Source organism: Xyrauchen texanus, chromosome 21, assembly GCF_025860055.1.
Source record: "Xyrauchen texanus isolate HMW12.3.18 chromosome 21, RBS_HiC_50CHRs, whole genome shotgun sequence".
Classification (NCBI taxonomy): Eukaryota; Metazoa; Chordata; class Actinopteri; order Cypriniformes; family Catostomidae; genus Xyrauchen; species Xyrauchen texanus.
The window spans coordinates 1,886,934-1,902,476 of NC_068296.1; the positions used below are offsets into that span (position 1 = coordinate 1,886,934).

Here is a 15,543-nt window from a genome sequence, read left to right on the forward strand (position 1 = left end):
CTTTATAGAACCCAGCGGGGACCACTGGTCCTGTGGCGCTATACGCCCACTTAAGAGTGCGACCTGCTGGGCATCAACATGCCCTGGAATGAGCGCGGCAGGCTGGAAGCTGGTTATCTCAGCTAGGCTGTTGATCAAGGAGAGGAGAGGGCTGTTTAATAATGCATGTTGAAGCAGACAGGATCAAACGCAGAGCCAAAATCAGACTCGTCTCAGAGAAGAAGAACACTGGATCGATATACTTCACACATAAAGATGTGCTGTTTTTACTGTTGAGATTAATGAGAAGACAGTTGGAACCCGAATAAAAGCCTTGTATCAAGGGATAGTTCACTCTAAAACAAAAATCATCGACTTTCCATCTTATGTGGATCACAAAAAGAATTTCACAGGCAGGTTTAGTCTGAAGTCAACATTCACTTGTGGATTGTATAGAACTGGGGCTAACATTCTGCCTTGCATCTCCTTTTATGTTCCATGGAAGAAAGACAGTCATATGGGTTTGGACGATGACAAGAATGTACATTTTTGGGTGAACTATCTCTTTAGAATGTCCCGGGTTCAGTTCAATCGACAGCATTTGGGAGTTTGGGACCAATTTTAAAAGTGTAAGCGCTAAGCACATCACTATGCCATAAGTCACAAGCACAAAATCAATGGGCATGGCCATGAAGTTTTGTTATTTTCGTGTAAGCATGCACCAAGTCTAGGCGAAAGCGCATGGTGGGTTTGGCAAAATCGCAAGTGCAAAGAGCTAATGGGATGGGTTCAGTGCAATTTAATACTGAGGTTCTTCTCCGGTTATTGCACCATCTGCGTCCTATTACACGGTCCATTCCCTGTGAAGCACCAGCGATATAAACAAAGACAGCACATTCAATGGGACATGCTCCTTTTATACGCATGGAAAATGTGGTTCAAAATGTGGATGTAGGCTCTGTTAAGTGTATATTTAATTTTTTACAGATTGGCCCCATTGACTTCCATTGTAAGTGTTTCACTGTAACACACATTTTTGCTTTTATTGAAGATAAGGAGGGATGAGTCAAAATGTATTTTTATTGGTAATCAATATTACGTCACAAATGATGTCGATTGAGCTTAGCTTGTATTGAACAGCATGTGTATGTGTGTGTTTGCCATGTACACATCTACAAATTTCCCTTCAGCTGGATCAAACTGACAAGTGACAAGCCCCTTGAACAAAGATGCTTATATTAACTACAAATATTTCCACCTCACTGCACACCCTGCAGAAAAATAAAACAGGGAATGATGCTTGCTGGTAAAACACCACATTAAAAATCTTTTACAAGCATAACAAAAAATGTGAGCGGTTGTGCTTATGAGATGACTGATACCTCTAGGGGCTGTTGACCTAGAAAGGGACCTGTGGTTATTAAAACACACTGTAATAAGGAAAAAAGCAGAGGTGAACAGACCTACAGAGCACATGTGATACACAAACATCAGACCTCCCACACTGCGTTTCATCTGCATCATCAAAGAAGATCACAGAAGCCTGAAAAGGCTGAGGGTTTGTGTCTGTGTTTGAGAATGGTGAAATGAAGAGAGAGAGATGCATTCAAATCCAATTATTTATCTAGTCAACCGACCTAAGCAAGGGCATGCTACAGCTGCTATTCAAATTTGTATCAATCAATAGGCAAAATGGGGAAGGAACGTGGAAAACTAAATATGCATTTCCTCAAGGAAATACCAGAGGTTGCACAGCAGCAGAATAATTCTGAAACATTGCCAGGATGACATTTAGGGAATGACATTCAAGTGTTATATGCAATAAAACAAGCTTTGGCTAAATTAAGCAATCATTGTGGTGATGGAAAAACATAATAATAATAATAATAATAATAATAAATATAGCCGCAAGCAGCAATCTTTTTTTCCAGTATACCATAGAAACATGTGAAATAAGAATATAAAAATACTGAAGCAGCAAACTTTGCAAAACACTAAATGTATGTCACTGCCAATATGTTTGGCCACGGCCATATATCATGTGGATGCTGTGGGGGCACAGCTGTTTTTTTGTGTGTAAAATTTATTTCAAAAGATTTTTGATCACAGTTGCAAAATTAGAATTTCATTGGAATGGAGAAAGGACATCTTAACCAATTAATGTTTAATTATATAAAAAAAAAAATTTATGGGTTTTTTGTATAGTATAGTATAGTATAGTATAGTAGTCCTTTATTGTCACATAGTAAACCAGTGAAATTGGCCATCGACCTGTCCATACAAACATACATATGACAAGGGGGTAGACAGGACAGGAAGACAGGGAATTAGAAAGAAATACAGCATGACATGAGGAGAGGTGGGGAGAAAGAAAAAAGGCAGCCCCCAGACTGTGCTCCTTAAGAAGTACAGTGTGGGAACAGGAAAAAAAAACACCTCAGCAACATTAGCACATAATCAGTACACTCTACAACATGAACAAGACTTGCAACAGGGGAGGGGATTGGGGGGTGGAAGTGGCCCAGCACAGGCAAGCAGCCATCCGGTCCTGCAGCCATTTTCGGCGCTGGTCACAGACCCGCCTGTCAGACTGGGGGTACAAAGCGGCGAAGGCGAGGGATAGGGTATCGGGCGGATGATTGCATATCTGTATATATGTGTAAGAGTTCATGTGTGTATAGGCCTGGAGAGTCGCTATGCCAGCATCTAATCTAGGTGCCTCAGTCCGCAGGGTTGTCATAGCGATACACAGCAAATTGCCATGGAGACAACCTTGATCAGGTCCCAGACATAGTTAACAATCACCAGGTGTCTGGGGAGTCGGGGAAGGAACGCAAGAGTGGTTCACTGCAGTGCTCTTCCGGGGGAGTTGTTGTTCCAACAGCGGCCTTGGCCAAGGCCAGTGCTGGTTGAGGGCAGCCGAAACGGATAAGATTGGGATTGTTTGGTCTTGAGGCGAGTAGCCACTTCTGATTTACACGGCTATTCTTCTGGTCCATTTTGGTATCTAAAATGATCCATTTGCCTTTGCAAAGCTGTGAGCTTCTTCATGATGTTATCCATATTTTGGTTCATAGACCCAGTCTGAGTGCAGACAGCTCTGCCAACTGCTTCAATCATGACGGGCAGCCTTGTGGGGATTTGGACAGCTGTCACCGTCTTCTTAATTCCTCGATAAACCAGGGCAATGCCTAATCCAATCAGCAGTAGACCTGTTATCTGTTATCATGGTACCGAATAGGTAGATATCTTCAACGTCCTCCACGGAAAGAGCCGCTAGACACACGACCCGCCACCTCTCCCACGCGTCCATCGTGTAGCCAGCTGCAAACGTTCCGTCAGGGCAGTCAGGTTCCCCCGAACCCAAGCTTCTCGTCGAGAAGGTGGTGTCAATTGCGTTGAGAGACCAGTTGATCAAATCCATAGTTTGGAGAGCAGTGCTGAGAGAGTCTCTCAAGTACAAGACAGTAGACTAGATGTGACGAGAGGAGCAAAAGCAGGGAAGATAAGGGGAGGGAGAGGGCGAGAAAATGCGACCGCCTTCGTTGAGAGCCAAGAGAGATGGGTTACCAGATGGGTTAAATCGCGATTAACTATTATCTATATTAACACAGGCATTGATGCTTTTTTTACCTGTCAATTATTTTACTCGTTCTCATAGTTTTGTAGTTGCAGTGAATTATTGAGGCTTAATGCCATATTTATGCCATGTTGTTCATAACAGTTGTAAGTTGGGGGCGCTATTTTGCTACGGATATATCTTGTTTTTGACAACGTTACAGCTTGATGTTGGACTCAATAAACTCATTTGTCTTTATAGTGCAGGGTATTGGATAGAGGGGGCGTGGCTAATTCAACGGCTCAGTGTCGTGGAAATAGAACTGCTGAAATCACTTACAGCAACTGTTTAGACCCACAAGACTGTGTGTGGAGATGATGTAAATCAAATAAATCACTGAAACTTTAGCGCCACCTTGAGTAAGAAATTACATGAATAATATGTATGTGTACATGCATATTGGATGAGGTACAGTGAGTGGAATGAGGTCCCGGGTCTCTAAAGACACGAGGTGTGCGTTTAAGGGTTACGTTGCGTACAGTCACATGTATTCAAGGTGCAAGGAAACCATTTTAATACCCTTTACATAAAAGTTATTGTTGTTGTAGCGCCTCTAGTGTTTAAAATCAAAACTAATGAAATTTCCAAAACGAATAACCCTGGCCGCGATACACCCAAAATGAATGGTAACTGAGACCAGGTTGTTCAGAACAATATAGTGCATGATGCCATACAAAGCACTACATCGCAGAGGGAAATTAAAATGCAGTGCTTGCCTGGCAAACACTCTAAAATTACGAAGAACAGCAATCAACACCGTTTACTGCAGCACGACAACAAAACAACATCACATTAGTGTCTTAGCAAATGGCTTTCTTATGGCATTTTCAAGAAAAGGCATCAATATCTGATCTTATAAAACCTTAAATGAATACCACCACTCCAGTTCTGAGAAGTGTTAAAAAAATTATAGAAAAACCCACACTTCAGTCTGGTCTAGTCTTCCTGCCATGTTAGAAAAAAACAAAAACATCTTAAACCAGTCTAAGCTGGTTTAAGATGGTCTAGCTAGTCTCACAGACTGGCTAGGCTGGTTTTTAGATGATTCTTCAAGCCTGACCAGCTGAAAACTATCCCAAAACCCTCTAAAACCAGCAAACCGAATGGCCTGACAAGGTTGGGGAGTTAGTTTAAAACTTAAAGCTTTTGTGATTATATGTGAGATAAAAAAAGATTAGGCTAAACCCCTTCTAGTGAGATCCACATTACCAAATTTTTTGGGGACCCTGATGGAACCTCAGTTTAGTTGGTTTGTTCGAACAACTGGTCATCTTGTTGGTGTTCAGGATAATAATGTATAAACAACGTCCAATATTGGGTATCACTATACTCGGCATGACCCAAGGAATCTAAAGAGACCAGCCTCCTGATTTTAGGCCAAACAATTCAGAAGTTATAAGTAGGGAACCACCTGGATCGGTATCGGCTCCGATACTGATGTTATTAAACGGATCGGGTATCGGTCCGACGAGATTGATCCAAATCCGATACAGTGTGTTAGTCATGTTCATTACTGTCAAGCTCCAAAAATGACATAAAAGAGCCATTAAAACACAATTAAAGGAGTTCATATGACTCATGCATTTTATTCAAAGCCACTTGAAGACGTGCGACAGCTCGGTGAATCGCAAAAGTTTGTTTAATAAGTAAATATATATTATGAACGTGCAGCTATTGAATGCCGTTGCTCTGTTTACACAAACTCGTGATGCACTCATGGCTATTTTTATCCTCCACAGTGTTGCAAAATATTTGAGCGCTACTCACGAACAACATCCCAGATGTAGATGCTCAATAGTTCGGTTAACTTAAAATATTCATTTAGAACGGCACCGGAGGCGCATTTTACATCAAAATAAAAGCGTGAGGGTTTAAAAGTGCACAATTTAACAGATTTATAACAATATTTATGTTGAATGGGTTCCAAAGAATAACTGTGAATAAAAAGTGAGCTGATGTCTTACAACTCAATTGAACAAAAAAGAGATCTGAATCCTTTAAAGTCCAGATACAAGTTGAAACACAACAGTTGAGTCTCGAGTCTGCCGTGGGCGGAGCTGAAAGACGATGCAATATTTTTTGTTGTGGCATGATCCAGGGAATCAAAGTAAAAATAATTTTGTTTCTAGGACTTACGGTTAAAATTTTACAGGCTAAAACATAAGTGCAACTTTGAACTGTTGGTGGCGCTAGAGGGGTTGAGTAAGAGACACCGACTTTGGGTTAGATACATTTGAGAGTGTCCTCTATCAGTGTACCAAATTTCCCCACTTTCCTGTATGATTCAATGGGCGTAAGAAGAATAAGAATACTAACAGATGTTCACGTGACCCTGATCGGACAGATTTCAGAGGGATATCGGGATGCAAATTGCAACACTTCAACATGGTGACTAACAGATATTCAACAAATATAAGGCTAAATAACTATAACATCGTCATGCACAAAATTATCAAAGTAAGGCTACACAACAGTCACACACGATATCTAGTTCACAATATCAAGCAGTTTAAACCTTTCTTTTTACTGTATTTATTGAAGTAGAAAGAGCAATAGACTTCAATCTCTCCACAGCACCTCATAAATACGGGAACATCACTCACAGCAGAGGATTTAACGTGTGACAGTATTAAAATGCATTGTTGATGTAAATTCTCTCATTTACTCAACTTCATGCCATTCCAGATGTGAATGACTGTAAAGGGGTATAAGGGAAGAACTGGCTTGACAATATAAATAATAGTTTAATGAAGAAATAAACAAAAAACACACAAACAAACACACTGAGCAGCTGCCTGTAATTTTCGCTCTCTCTCTTAATCTGTCGTCACCGGCCGACTTTATGCCTTGCGTGCCCCCATGAGGCTGATTGGGGACCGAGCGTGCATTGTTCCAGTCCGGCCCCGTCCTTCACCGCTCTAGAGGGGTTTGGGGGGCATGCCTTGCGCCCCGTCTTCCGGCGGGTCATCCCAGCCTTGCTCGAATGGGGAGGAGGCAGGAGGGCAAAAACAACAACAAAAACTAAATACGCGATGGAAAGTCAAACACGTAGCGACAGAGAGAGAGGAAAAAAAAAAAAAAAAAACACTCACCGGTTCTCTGATGCACCGTCACGTGGTCCCCGATCACTCCTCCACCCTCTCAGGCAGACAGCAACCGCTCATCCCCCGGGCGAACCGAAGTCAGACTGGCCCCCAGCAGACAGAACACCCCTCCGCGTTCTCGGCGACCCGTGGGGACTCTCCTCCGCACCTGGCAGCAGCCCTACCACTCCAGGCGGTCGGGAAGTCACTTCCCCACTCTCCCCCAAGTCTTCTCGACCCCTCCGCGTTTCTGGGGGACGACAGGGCACTCCTCCGCCCCTAGCAGCGGCTCCTTCGCTCCAGGCGGTCGGGGAGTCCAGTCCCCACTCGCCTTGTGGACTGCGGCCGTTCTCCGCATCCAGGCGGTCGGGCTACTCCATGCCCTGGTGGATGGCAGCAGCGCTCCCCTTGGTGGACAGCAGTATCGAGGACTCCGCGACGGGCATCCCTCCTCCTTCCCAGGTTTCGGCACCAGCGTAAATCGGTATAAGGGAAAGGAGGAGACGAGAACCGCCTTGACAATATAAATAATAATTTAACGAAGAAATAAATGAAAAACACACAAACAAACACACTGAGCAGCTGCCTGTAATTCTCGCTCTCTCTTGGACAGTCGTCCCCAGATGCCTTTATCCCTCGCACGCCCCCATCAGGACGATTGGGGACCGGTTTTGCGTTGTTCCAGCCCGGCCTCGCCCTCCTCTGCTCTACAATGACTTAATTTCTAAAGCACATTTGAAGAAAAATAGCAGAATATCTCAGCACAGTAGGTCCTTATAATGCAAGTGGATGGTGATTGGACCTTTAAAGCTCCAAAAATCACAGACAGTCAGCATAAGCATCATCCATACGACTCCAGCAGTTACATTAATGTCTGCCAAACTGAAATGATCACTTTTGGTGTGAAAAAGATCAACATTTAAGTACTTTTTAACAGTAAATCGTCACATCCAGTTAGCATAACCCAAAGGTATTGCAACAGAACGCAAAATACTTTGTGAGGGAACTCAGAACTTTTTCAGAAAATAAATACCCTTCCTGCCTGTATAAGTGTAATGAATGAACTGGAAGTCCCCATCTCTTCCTTGACTAGTAATTATATTAAACATGCAAAAATAGCCCCGTTTATTACCAAGATGATAACTCAACTCCACTTGCTGAAACATGCAACGAGATGGGGTCATGTGACAATGTAGCAAACAACCGTTTGAACCGTTTTCTGCTTCAATTACTACTTACTAGAAATTGTAGACCAAATGCAGCGTGCATTTAATAAGCAGTAAGCTTTATTCGACTCAGAACATAACCATCTGTCTATCCGCAAAGACAGCAACATTCTTCACACAAACTAATACAATCATTGCCCGACACTACAGACACTACTTCCACTGCATGCTAATGGACCCACATGCAGACGAACCCCACACAGACATACAGTACATACGGCACCAAAGCCAACCCCCTCCAGGTCTGCAGGCTGGCATCAGTGAACCGAGGAAAGCCTGGCACATCTGCAGTGGGCTCAGACACCCAGAAACTTTAAAGACTGATAACAATTATAACCCGCTGGCATCCATCCATCCATCTATCTATCTATCCGTGGCAGCGCCATATAAAGGCTATGCCAGCTGGCATGTACACACACACACACACAAACAAAATGCACAAATAATCATTGGTGCTTCGATCAAATGCAAGTCAGTATGGGCACCCCAAGAGTGTAGATGTACTTTTAAGTTGCTCTCTGTGAGGCATCTGGTGAACTCCAAATAAACATTGGTTTGCACACTATTGCCCTTGATTATGTAATGTATGCAACAAAGAGGACAGATAAAACAATACATCTATCCATCTGACTGACTATGTAACAGTTTGCAAATCTCTTTATTTGTTGACTTATGGAATACAGTCAGAAATAAAGCAGGACGGTTTTACCTCTAGAGCCGTGGCTCGCTTCTTCAAAAAATCCTCGATATTCCGTGCCGCCGTTTCCACAAGCTGTGCCGCATTGTTTGTCTTCACAGTGAAATAATTCTGATTATCCATAAAGATCTGTCATAACAGAGAGGCAAAGACACTCATTAGAGACTCACATTATAAAGTTTAACCATAATGATTATTTGGAGCATCAAGCAGGCTTTAATTGAGACGTTACACTGTCTGATGGGTTTTCTTAAATGCACATGAATCTACACATACATCAATATGTAAAGGTGAGGCATGAAGGTAATTTGACCTCTGACCTGTCTTAGATTATTTCCAGCGCTGGCAGAGTCGGCTAGAGACACCAGCTCCTGCTGCAGTTGATCTACCCACTCTTTTATCCTGCAAACACAAACATTAAACATTCAATTGCAATTAACGCGCATGCCTACGGGGTCAGATAACATGATGGAAATACCACATACACAATCATGACTTCTACGTATGCCAATCCATGTGCTAAATGTCATTTGCAACATGTGCTAGCTAAACAGATCCACTGACAGATGCTTTGATATGCTCGTTTAGGGCCGTCACAGAAGTTAGTAGTTCACCTATTGTCAAAGCGGTTTTGATTTTCCAGTAACAAGCTGCTTTTTCCATGTGCAATGTGGCGTTTTCATGCATAGGGTTGGACATCCAAAACATTAAAGTAAACTCTTCTTTTACTTGACTGGTCCAAATGAACCGATTCAATGTAAACCATTTACTGTTCGGGCACGTGCAGATGGGGTGGCTCTAGGGGCTCGAGCCCCTGCCCTTTTATTGGGGTGCCCCTCCAATGCAGCAGTGGCAAATGCCACACAAAATGAAAGCTTGCACACCCTAATGAAAATACGTTTTATTTTATGCTTAGTAATAGTATGTACGGGAGTAAAAACGCACCAATAATATATGCTGAAACTTTGATGCCTTAATTTACGGAACTTCGTAATCAATTATAATGACTATAATAACATCTCAGATCACACGTGCGCTCTCATACTGGGCTGGACTGGGAAGAAAAATCGGCCCGGGACTTTACATAGCAACTGGCCCAAAAGTTGTTGAGCGAGCCATCCATTTCTGCATATCGCAGCGACCTGATATATTCTGCATATCAGATCAATCAAAAGCGCAACTGGCAACGCAGTTTTGATTTTCATGTGGTGCTTTTATTTTGAAAGTCTTTTGCACCTTCCTGATTGTTTTAACCTAATTTCTTTAATCAGAATGAAACTAATTGAACAAACCTCATACCAAACATCGTTAAACAAAGCACAGAAAAAAGCGTCAGGGTTTTACAAGAATTCATGATTCTCTAGAAACATCCGCAAACAATCAAGGACAAAAAGACAAGAGAATTTCAAAATAAAAGCACAAAATAAAACCACATCTGGATAAAGCAAAGACCTCAAGCTCCAGTATATCTTGGCAACTGTCAATTACAATAATAACGATAATAATAATAATAATAATAATACTACATCTCAATTATGGTAAATTATCTATTATATATGTGACTAATTATGCTTGCTCCGTTAGGTTACATAACAGCCAATTAATGTGAATAATTTATCCTACTGTACAAACCTCAGGCACCCTTTAATGGAAATCACAGTTCCATCAGGATATCCCATGAGCTCCCCATATACACAGTTAGATGAGGAGTCATTTCAATTTGAACACCAGGAAGCAGACACGTCTTTCGTGTTTTTTTTTATCATAGATCTAAAATGATCCAAATGATGATTAATAAATCTGGGAGGCATGTGATTTGTGAAGTCTGTCAGAGAACTGGAAACATCTTGAATAGTCCATTTGTAATGGGTTGACGCCATTTATATTTGATTTATTAGCATTTCCCCCGTATACTTTTTTGAACAGACTACTGTATGTGTGGGTGTGCAAATGAGTATAAAGTTTGCCACAAACATAATTTACCACAATTTACCATGGTAACTTTTGTTTTTATTTTTATTTAATATTTATTACTATTATTATTATTAAATTTATGTATTTTTGGACATGATACCATGGTAAATTATGTTTTTATTTGCATTTAATATTTATTATTATTATTTTTATTATTATCATTATTATTATTATTATTATTATTATTATTATTATTATTATTGTGCTGCACACACAAGCTTCAGATTGGCTATGCTGTACCAGAAGAGGCCACAGCCTTACTCGATTCCCTGAAGAACAAACACAAGCACACATCTCTACACAAACACCAAATTTAAGTCCTGAACCCAAAGCACCAATACGAGTATAATAGACCCTCCAGGGCTCTTTGTATTGGGGTCGGAACCAAATTTGAAAAGGCAAGTGAAACAAGATAGATGGGCTGCGAAGAGTTGTGATTTTAACCATTCTATCCTTCTGTCGTCCCTCTTCCTCCGCAGGGGCTAGAAACACCGTAGCACAGGTGTAGGGTGCAATGAGACAATCTGTTGGTTGAGGTGCTTCTAACGAGCGGAGATGGACAGATACAGTAAAGTCATGCAAGCAGATTTCGGTGGTATATCTCCAGAGTCAAAACATCCTGTTTGCTAGTAGACGCCTCGAGCAATGTAAAATTCACCACGCTGTTTAAACTTAGTGTAAATAAGTCATTACCAGTCAGGGTATGTTCACTCACAGGGATCGGGCTGACTCACAGGATGTTGAATACTGCCTAGTAAACAGGCAACCACACACACTGCCAGAGTTACAGGCTTTATAGTGTAGAAGATGCAAAGTTTCTCATGACCACCATGTTTGAGAATAATAGAAGGAAGGAAGCAACATTTGCTGAAACTTTACATGCAACCGTTATACTGTATATAATGCATTAAATATTTCTTATGCATTAGAGTGTTTTCATAATGCATTATAAAACAAATCGTAATTAGGTCTGTCGCATAAATAATGTATGCTATGAATCATACCCACTGACCCAGGGATCGTAGTTAAACTACATTTAACTTCACACAGCGCCCTTAAAACACAGCATTTATGGCTAGTGAAGATGCAAACTAGGGAGATGCAATGCAACTAAAGTTAGATGTGTCCGTCTGATGCTTGAGGACTAGGGCTGTAAACAGGGCTGAATTATTCACTGAAATGTTACCAAAATTGTAATTCTATTAACATTTTAAAAAATACATTAATTCAGGTAGGAGGAGAGATCTGATTTTGTAATCGATGTTGTCCCTTACGTCCACAAGAGGACGCAAAATATCAAAATAAACAAATCAGCATTGTGTTATAGCGATTGTTTATTGCAAAGAAACATATCTGGATGTTAACAAAAAATTGTAAAGTGAAAAGAGCCTATACCGATGGCATAGTACTACCACAAACTCAAGTTTCATATTACCGCCGGTACCACTGTGTTTTAAATACAGCTGTATGTACGTACCTAACGCATGTGCAGCGAGATGCTGATAAGAAAGCAAGACATAGTCAAGAAACAACCCTCTGGGGGCTGTTCACTCCGAATGTGTTTGTCCGTTTCTACGAAAGCATGCACTACACGGACATCTTTAACCGTTGTCGTGTCTCGCCATATTCTTTTTTTAGCATGGCAACGATGCATTTTTTAAACACATTATTTTGTCAATTTAAAATTGAAATTGAAACTTTAAAACGCATCTCGATACACTTGCGTTCCGTTTCAGTTATTGCATCATCGTTGCATCATCAGTGCTTTGCACACATCCAAAACTCGAATGTTAGTTTTACATTAGTATTCGAACGTGTATTAGTATTTTTAAATTGACGAATATATGAATTATAATTTTGTCAGCCTTGATTATTACATCGATGGAAGTTGGCCCATAATAGCGGTACGTTCCGCGATTCGGTACATTATTAAAACCAACGATATTTTGACTTCTAAAGCCACATTTTGTATTGTCGAAATGCTTTTTCTGCTGCCACAATACACTTACATGATGTCAAATGAATTTTAAAATGTACTTTAATTATTTTAAAAATAATAAATTGATTAAATCGAACATTATAATTCTAATTATAATAATTATTTGGGTGACTGTCTCAGAATATATTGATATAGGCGCGTTACATAAAAAATTGTATTCGATTGACAGCCCAAATTTCGTTTCATAGATAATTCTATAATAGAATAATAGAATTTAGTTAATTCCAAAATACCATCCCATGTCTGTTTACATAGAATATAACGCGTTATAACATGAAAACGCTTGATGTGATCCATGCAATGTGTTCGAATGCACTATACGGTTTAAAATTGTTATATTGAGTCGTTAAGTATTATAATCAGGGGCACAACTACCCACATACAGGGTGTACACTGCACATTTTGTGTGGCACACCTATGCATTGCATATATGATTTTCACAATACTGACCTAAATTGGTTGCAACTGTAAGAAAGATTTTAGCAACTGAATCAAATATCAAATCAAAGATATTTAAACTATAAATTATAGCAAGTATAAATGACTGTTGCACATGTTGGCATAATAATGCATTTACCTTTATTATTCATCAGGCTCACTTAGCTTTAATTTAAAGGTACACCCAGACAGTCAAAAAGACATATCTGACTATCTGCATGTAACACACACTGTAACACACACTGTGGTGAGTCGGAAACAGGGCAGCTGATGAATTGTCTGTTCTGCTTAAATGGTAATTTGTTAATGATCATAATGAGTTTATTCCAGTGAATGTGAGCTTTTCACATTATTGACATCCATTTCCCAGGTCCATTCAGAGATTTCTCTGCGCTCCTCTATAATAAGCCATTTAATCCCTTTACAGGCTGAGGATTAGCACTCAGCTGAGAGGGGAACACAACACAACCACTAACACGCCTTTTTAAAAGAGCCCGTGTCTATGCTCCATTACACTGCACATTTACTCAGAGCTTATTAAAGAGTGTGAAATATAGGAAAATGCATGGTGCCACACAAACAGAAAGTTGTCCAAAGATAATGTGTACAATTTCCTCTCCACAGGTGTGGTGCATCTCTGTGCCCGTGAGTGTCTCAGTGTGGGACAGGTGTCTCTGACTGTCAGGGGGACACAGTTCACCTGCGTCATCTCTCTGTGGGGATCCTCAGTCTGTCTGCACTAATATGACCGATTGAGTGACATCAGAAGAAGAGTGTGAGGCTTCTGTTGCTCACATTGAGCGGATTGGCTATTGACCTCGCAAGGCGAGGAAAGGCTTTGGATCGTATCTTGTAAAACATCCCAATCTGTCACGTACGATCGACCGTCACTATGGCAAAGAAGAAATGCTTTTGAAATGATGGTCACGGCGTCAGAAAGTGAGTGAAGTCGTGCACACGCAATGGAACAGAGAACGCCGTAACCTTAAAAGTTCTTATTAAGAATGACACGGCGTACTTTTTTGCTTTATGTGATGTCATGAATGAACATATGCGCCCTGCAGAATATTCATACCTGTAATAATGCGTTTTGTCATTGCTTAGTATAAACTATGTTCCCATGAAGATGCATGTATAAACATACATACACACCACATCTCTGCGCACGAGTGCAAGCTATTTGGAGTATGATTGAGAAAGCAGTCGGATTCAAACGTTTACATGGCTAACATCTTTCTTTTAATCGGGTTATTTTAGGTCTACGCTACCCCCCTTCCATCGGATGGAAATTTCAAGTGGATCATTTTTGTGTTTTCGTTGCATGTAAACGTGGCCATTGAGTCTGTGTCATGTGTTTGGCGCCATCTCCTGGTGGCCATTTGTAACATTGTGCTTCATGTGGATTATCTAATGATCTATATACATCTGATTATCTTGTGTGAGGGCTCGATTGAAAGATAATCACCTGTTCTAAATAATAGCATGTGATATTGTATGTTCCGTTAATGATTCGTGAAGTTATAAGCAAAAATGTGGCATATACGCAACACCAACCTAATGGTCAAATGCATATACTTAGCTATTACTCGCTATAATTTTGTCTGTGAATAAAACAAATAATCAGGTTGTATTCTGCACTTTGAGAGCTTTCCAACAACATATGACACATGACTATTTGATCAGTTTGCGATTTTTACTAATTGCAATATTTTTAATATACAGTAAATGTATAAAAACTGAACATTTCTGATTTGTCTGCAAATTTCAAAGCACTTGTTCCGTTTTGGTCATAATGCATGCATGCATTGTAAAGTAGAGCTTCTAAGCTTTCAAACGAAACCTATTTTGTGTTGGTCAAGTCTGTAGTTATTTATATTTTGATGATTATGTGTTTTCTTGCAGGCACATGTGAGCTTAAAGGGTTAACAGAAGCACTTGTTATGCTGAACAGTTGTACTCCGGTGTTTACGACAGTTACAAATGTATCACTCTACGTCAGTTCCCACTCCAAAGAGGCTTCTTTACACTGAATACATGTTCTAATGCAAAACAAACAGCTGGTCAAATCAAACGGACAACTGCTTTCATATCTGGATCTTGAGGCATTGCACTTCTATAATAATAAACACCATGTAATACAACATGGGTTTTAGTGCATGTAAACATGGTCTATGCAATTGAGCATGTAAACATTCATGTGGAAGTTTGTACAAGACATTCACAGGGGTAATATTGAACTTTTCTATAGGTAAAAGTGGAGCGATCCGGACACCATGAGTAAGACAAATAAATGCATAACCAAAGTAATGTATGATGTGCTCCAAAGTTATATATCAAGCGTTTATTTTTTAATCTGGGAAAGATTGCATATGGTAAAAGTGAAATGGAAACCAGAGGAGACCAGAGCCCTGACCTGACCTTTAAGACCATCAGTCGTATAACCCATTAACATAATGAACACTTCAACATGGTGACAGAACCGGTGAAAATACAACACATAATATTGTTAAAGGAAGTCATTTATTATT

General features: G+C 40.4%; 1 protein-coding gene across 1 annotated transcript in view; it reads right to left on the minus strand.

Annotated features, from left to right (window-relative positions):
- The window catches only part of LOC127661960 (voltage-dependent calcium channel subunit alpha-2/delta-1), a 144,648-nt gene that overhangs the window by 126,401 nt on the left and 2,704 nt on the right, over window positions 1-15,543 (minus strand). Inside the window, exons 2-3 of the mRNA XM_052152953.1 lie at window positions 8,925-9,006; window positions 8,617-8,733 (exon numbers count right to left, since the gene is read on the minus strand). Of these exons, the coding sequence (XP_052008913.1) occupies window positions 8,617-8,733; window positions 8,925-9,006 (199 nt within the window). The remainder of the gene's footprint in view (window positions 1-8,616; window positions 8,734-8,924; window positions 9,007-15,543) is intronic.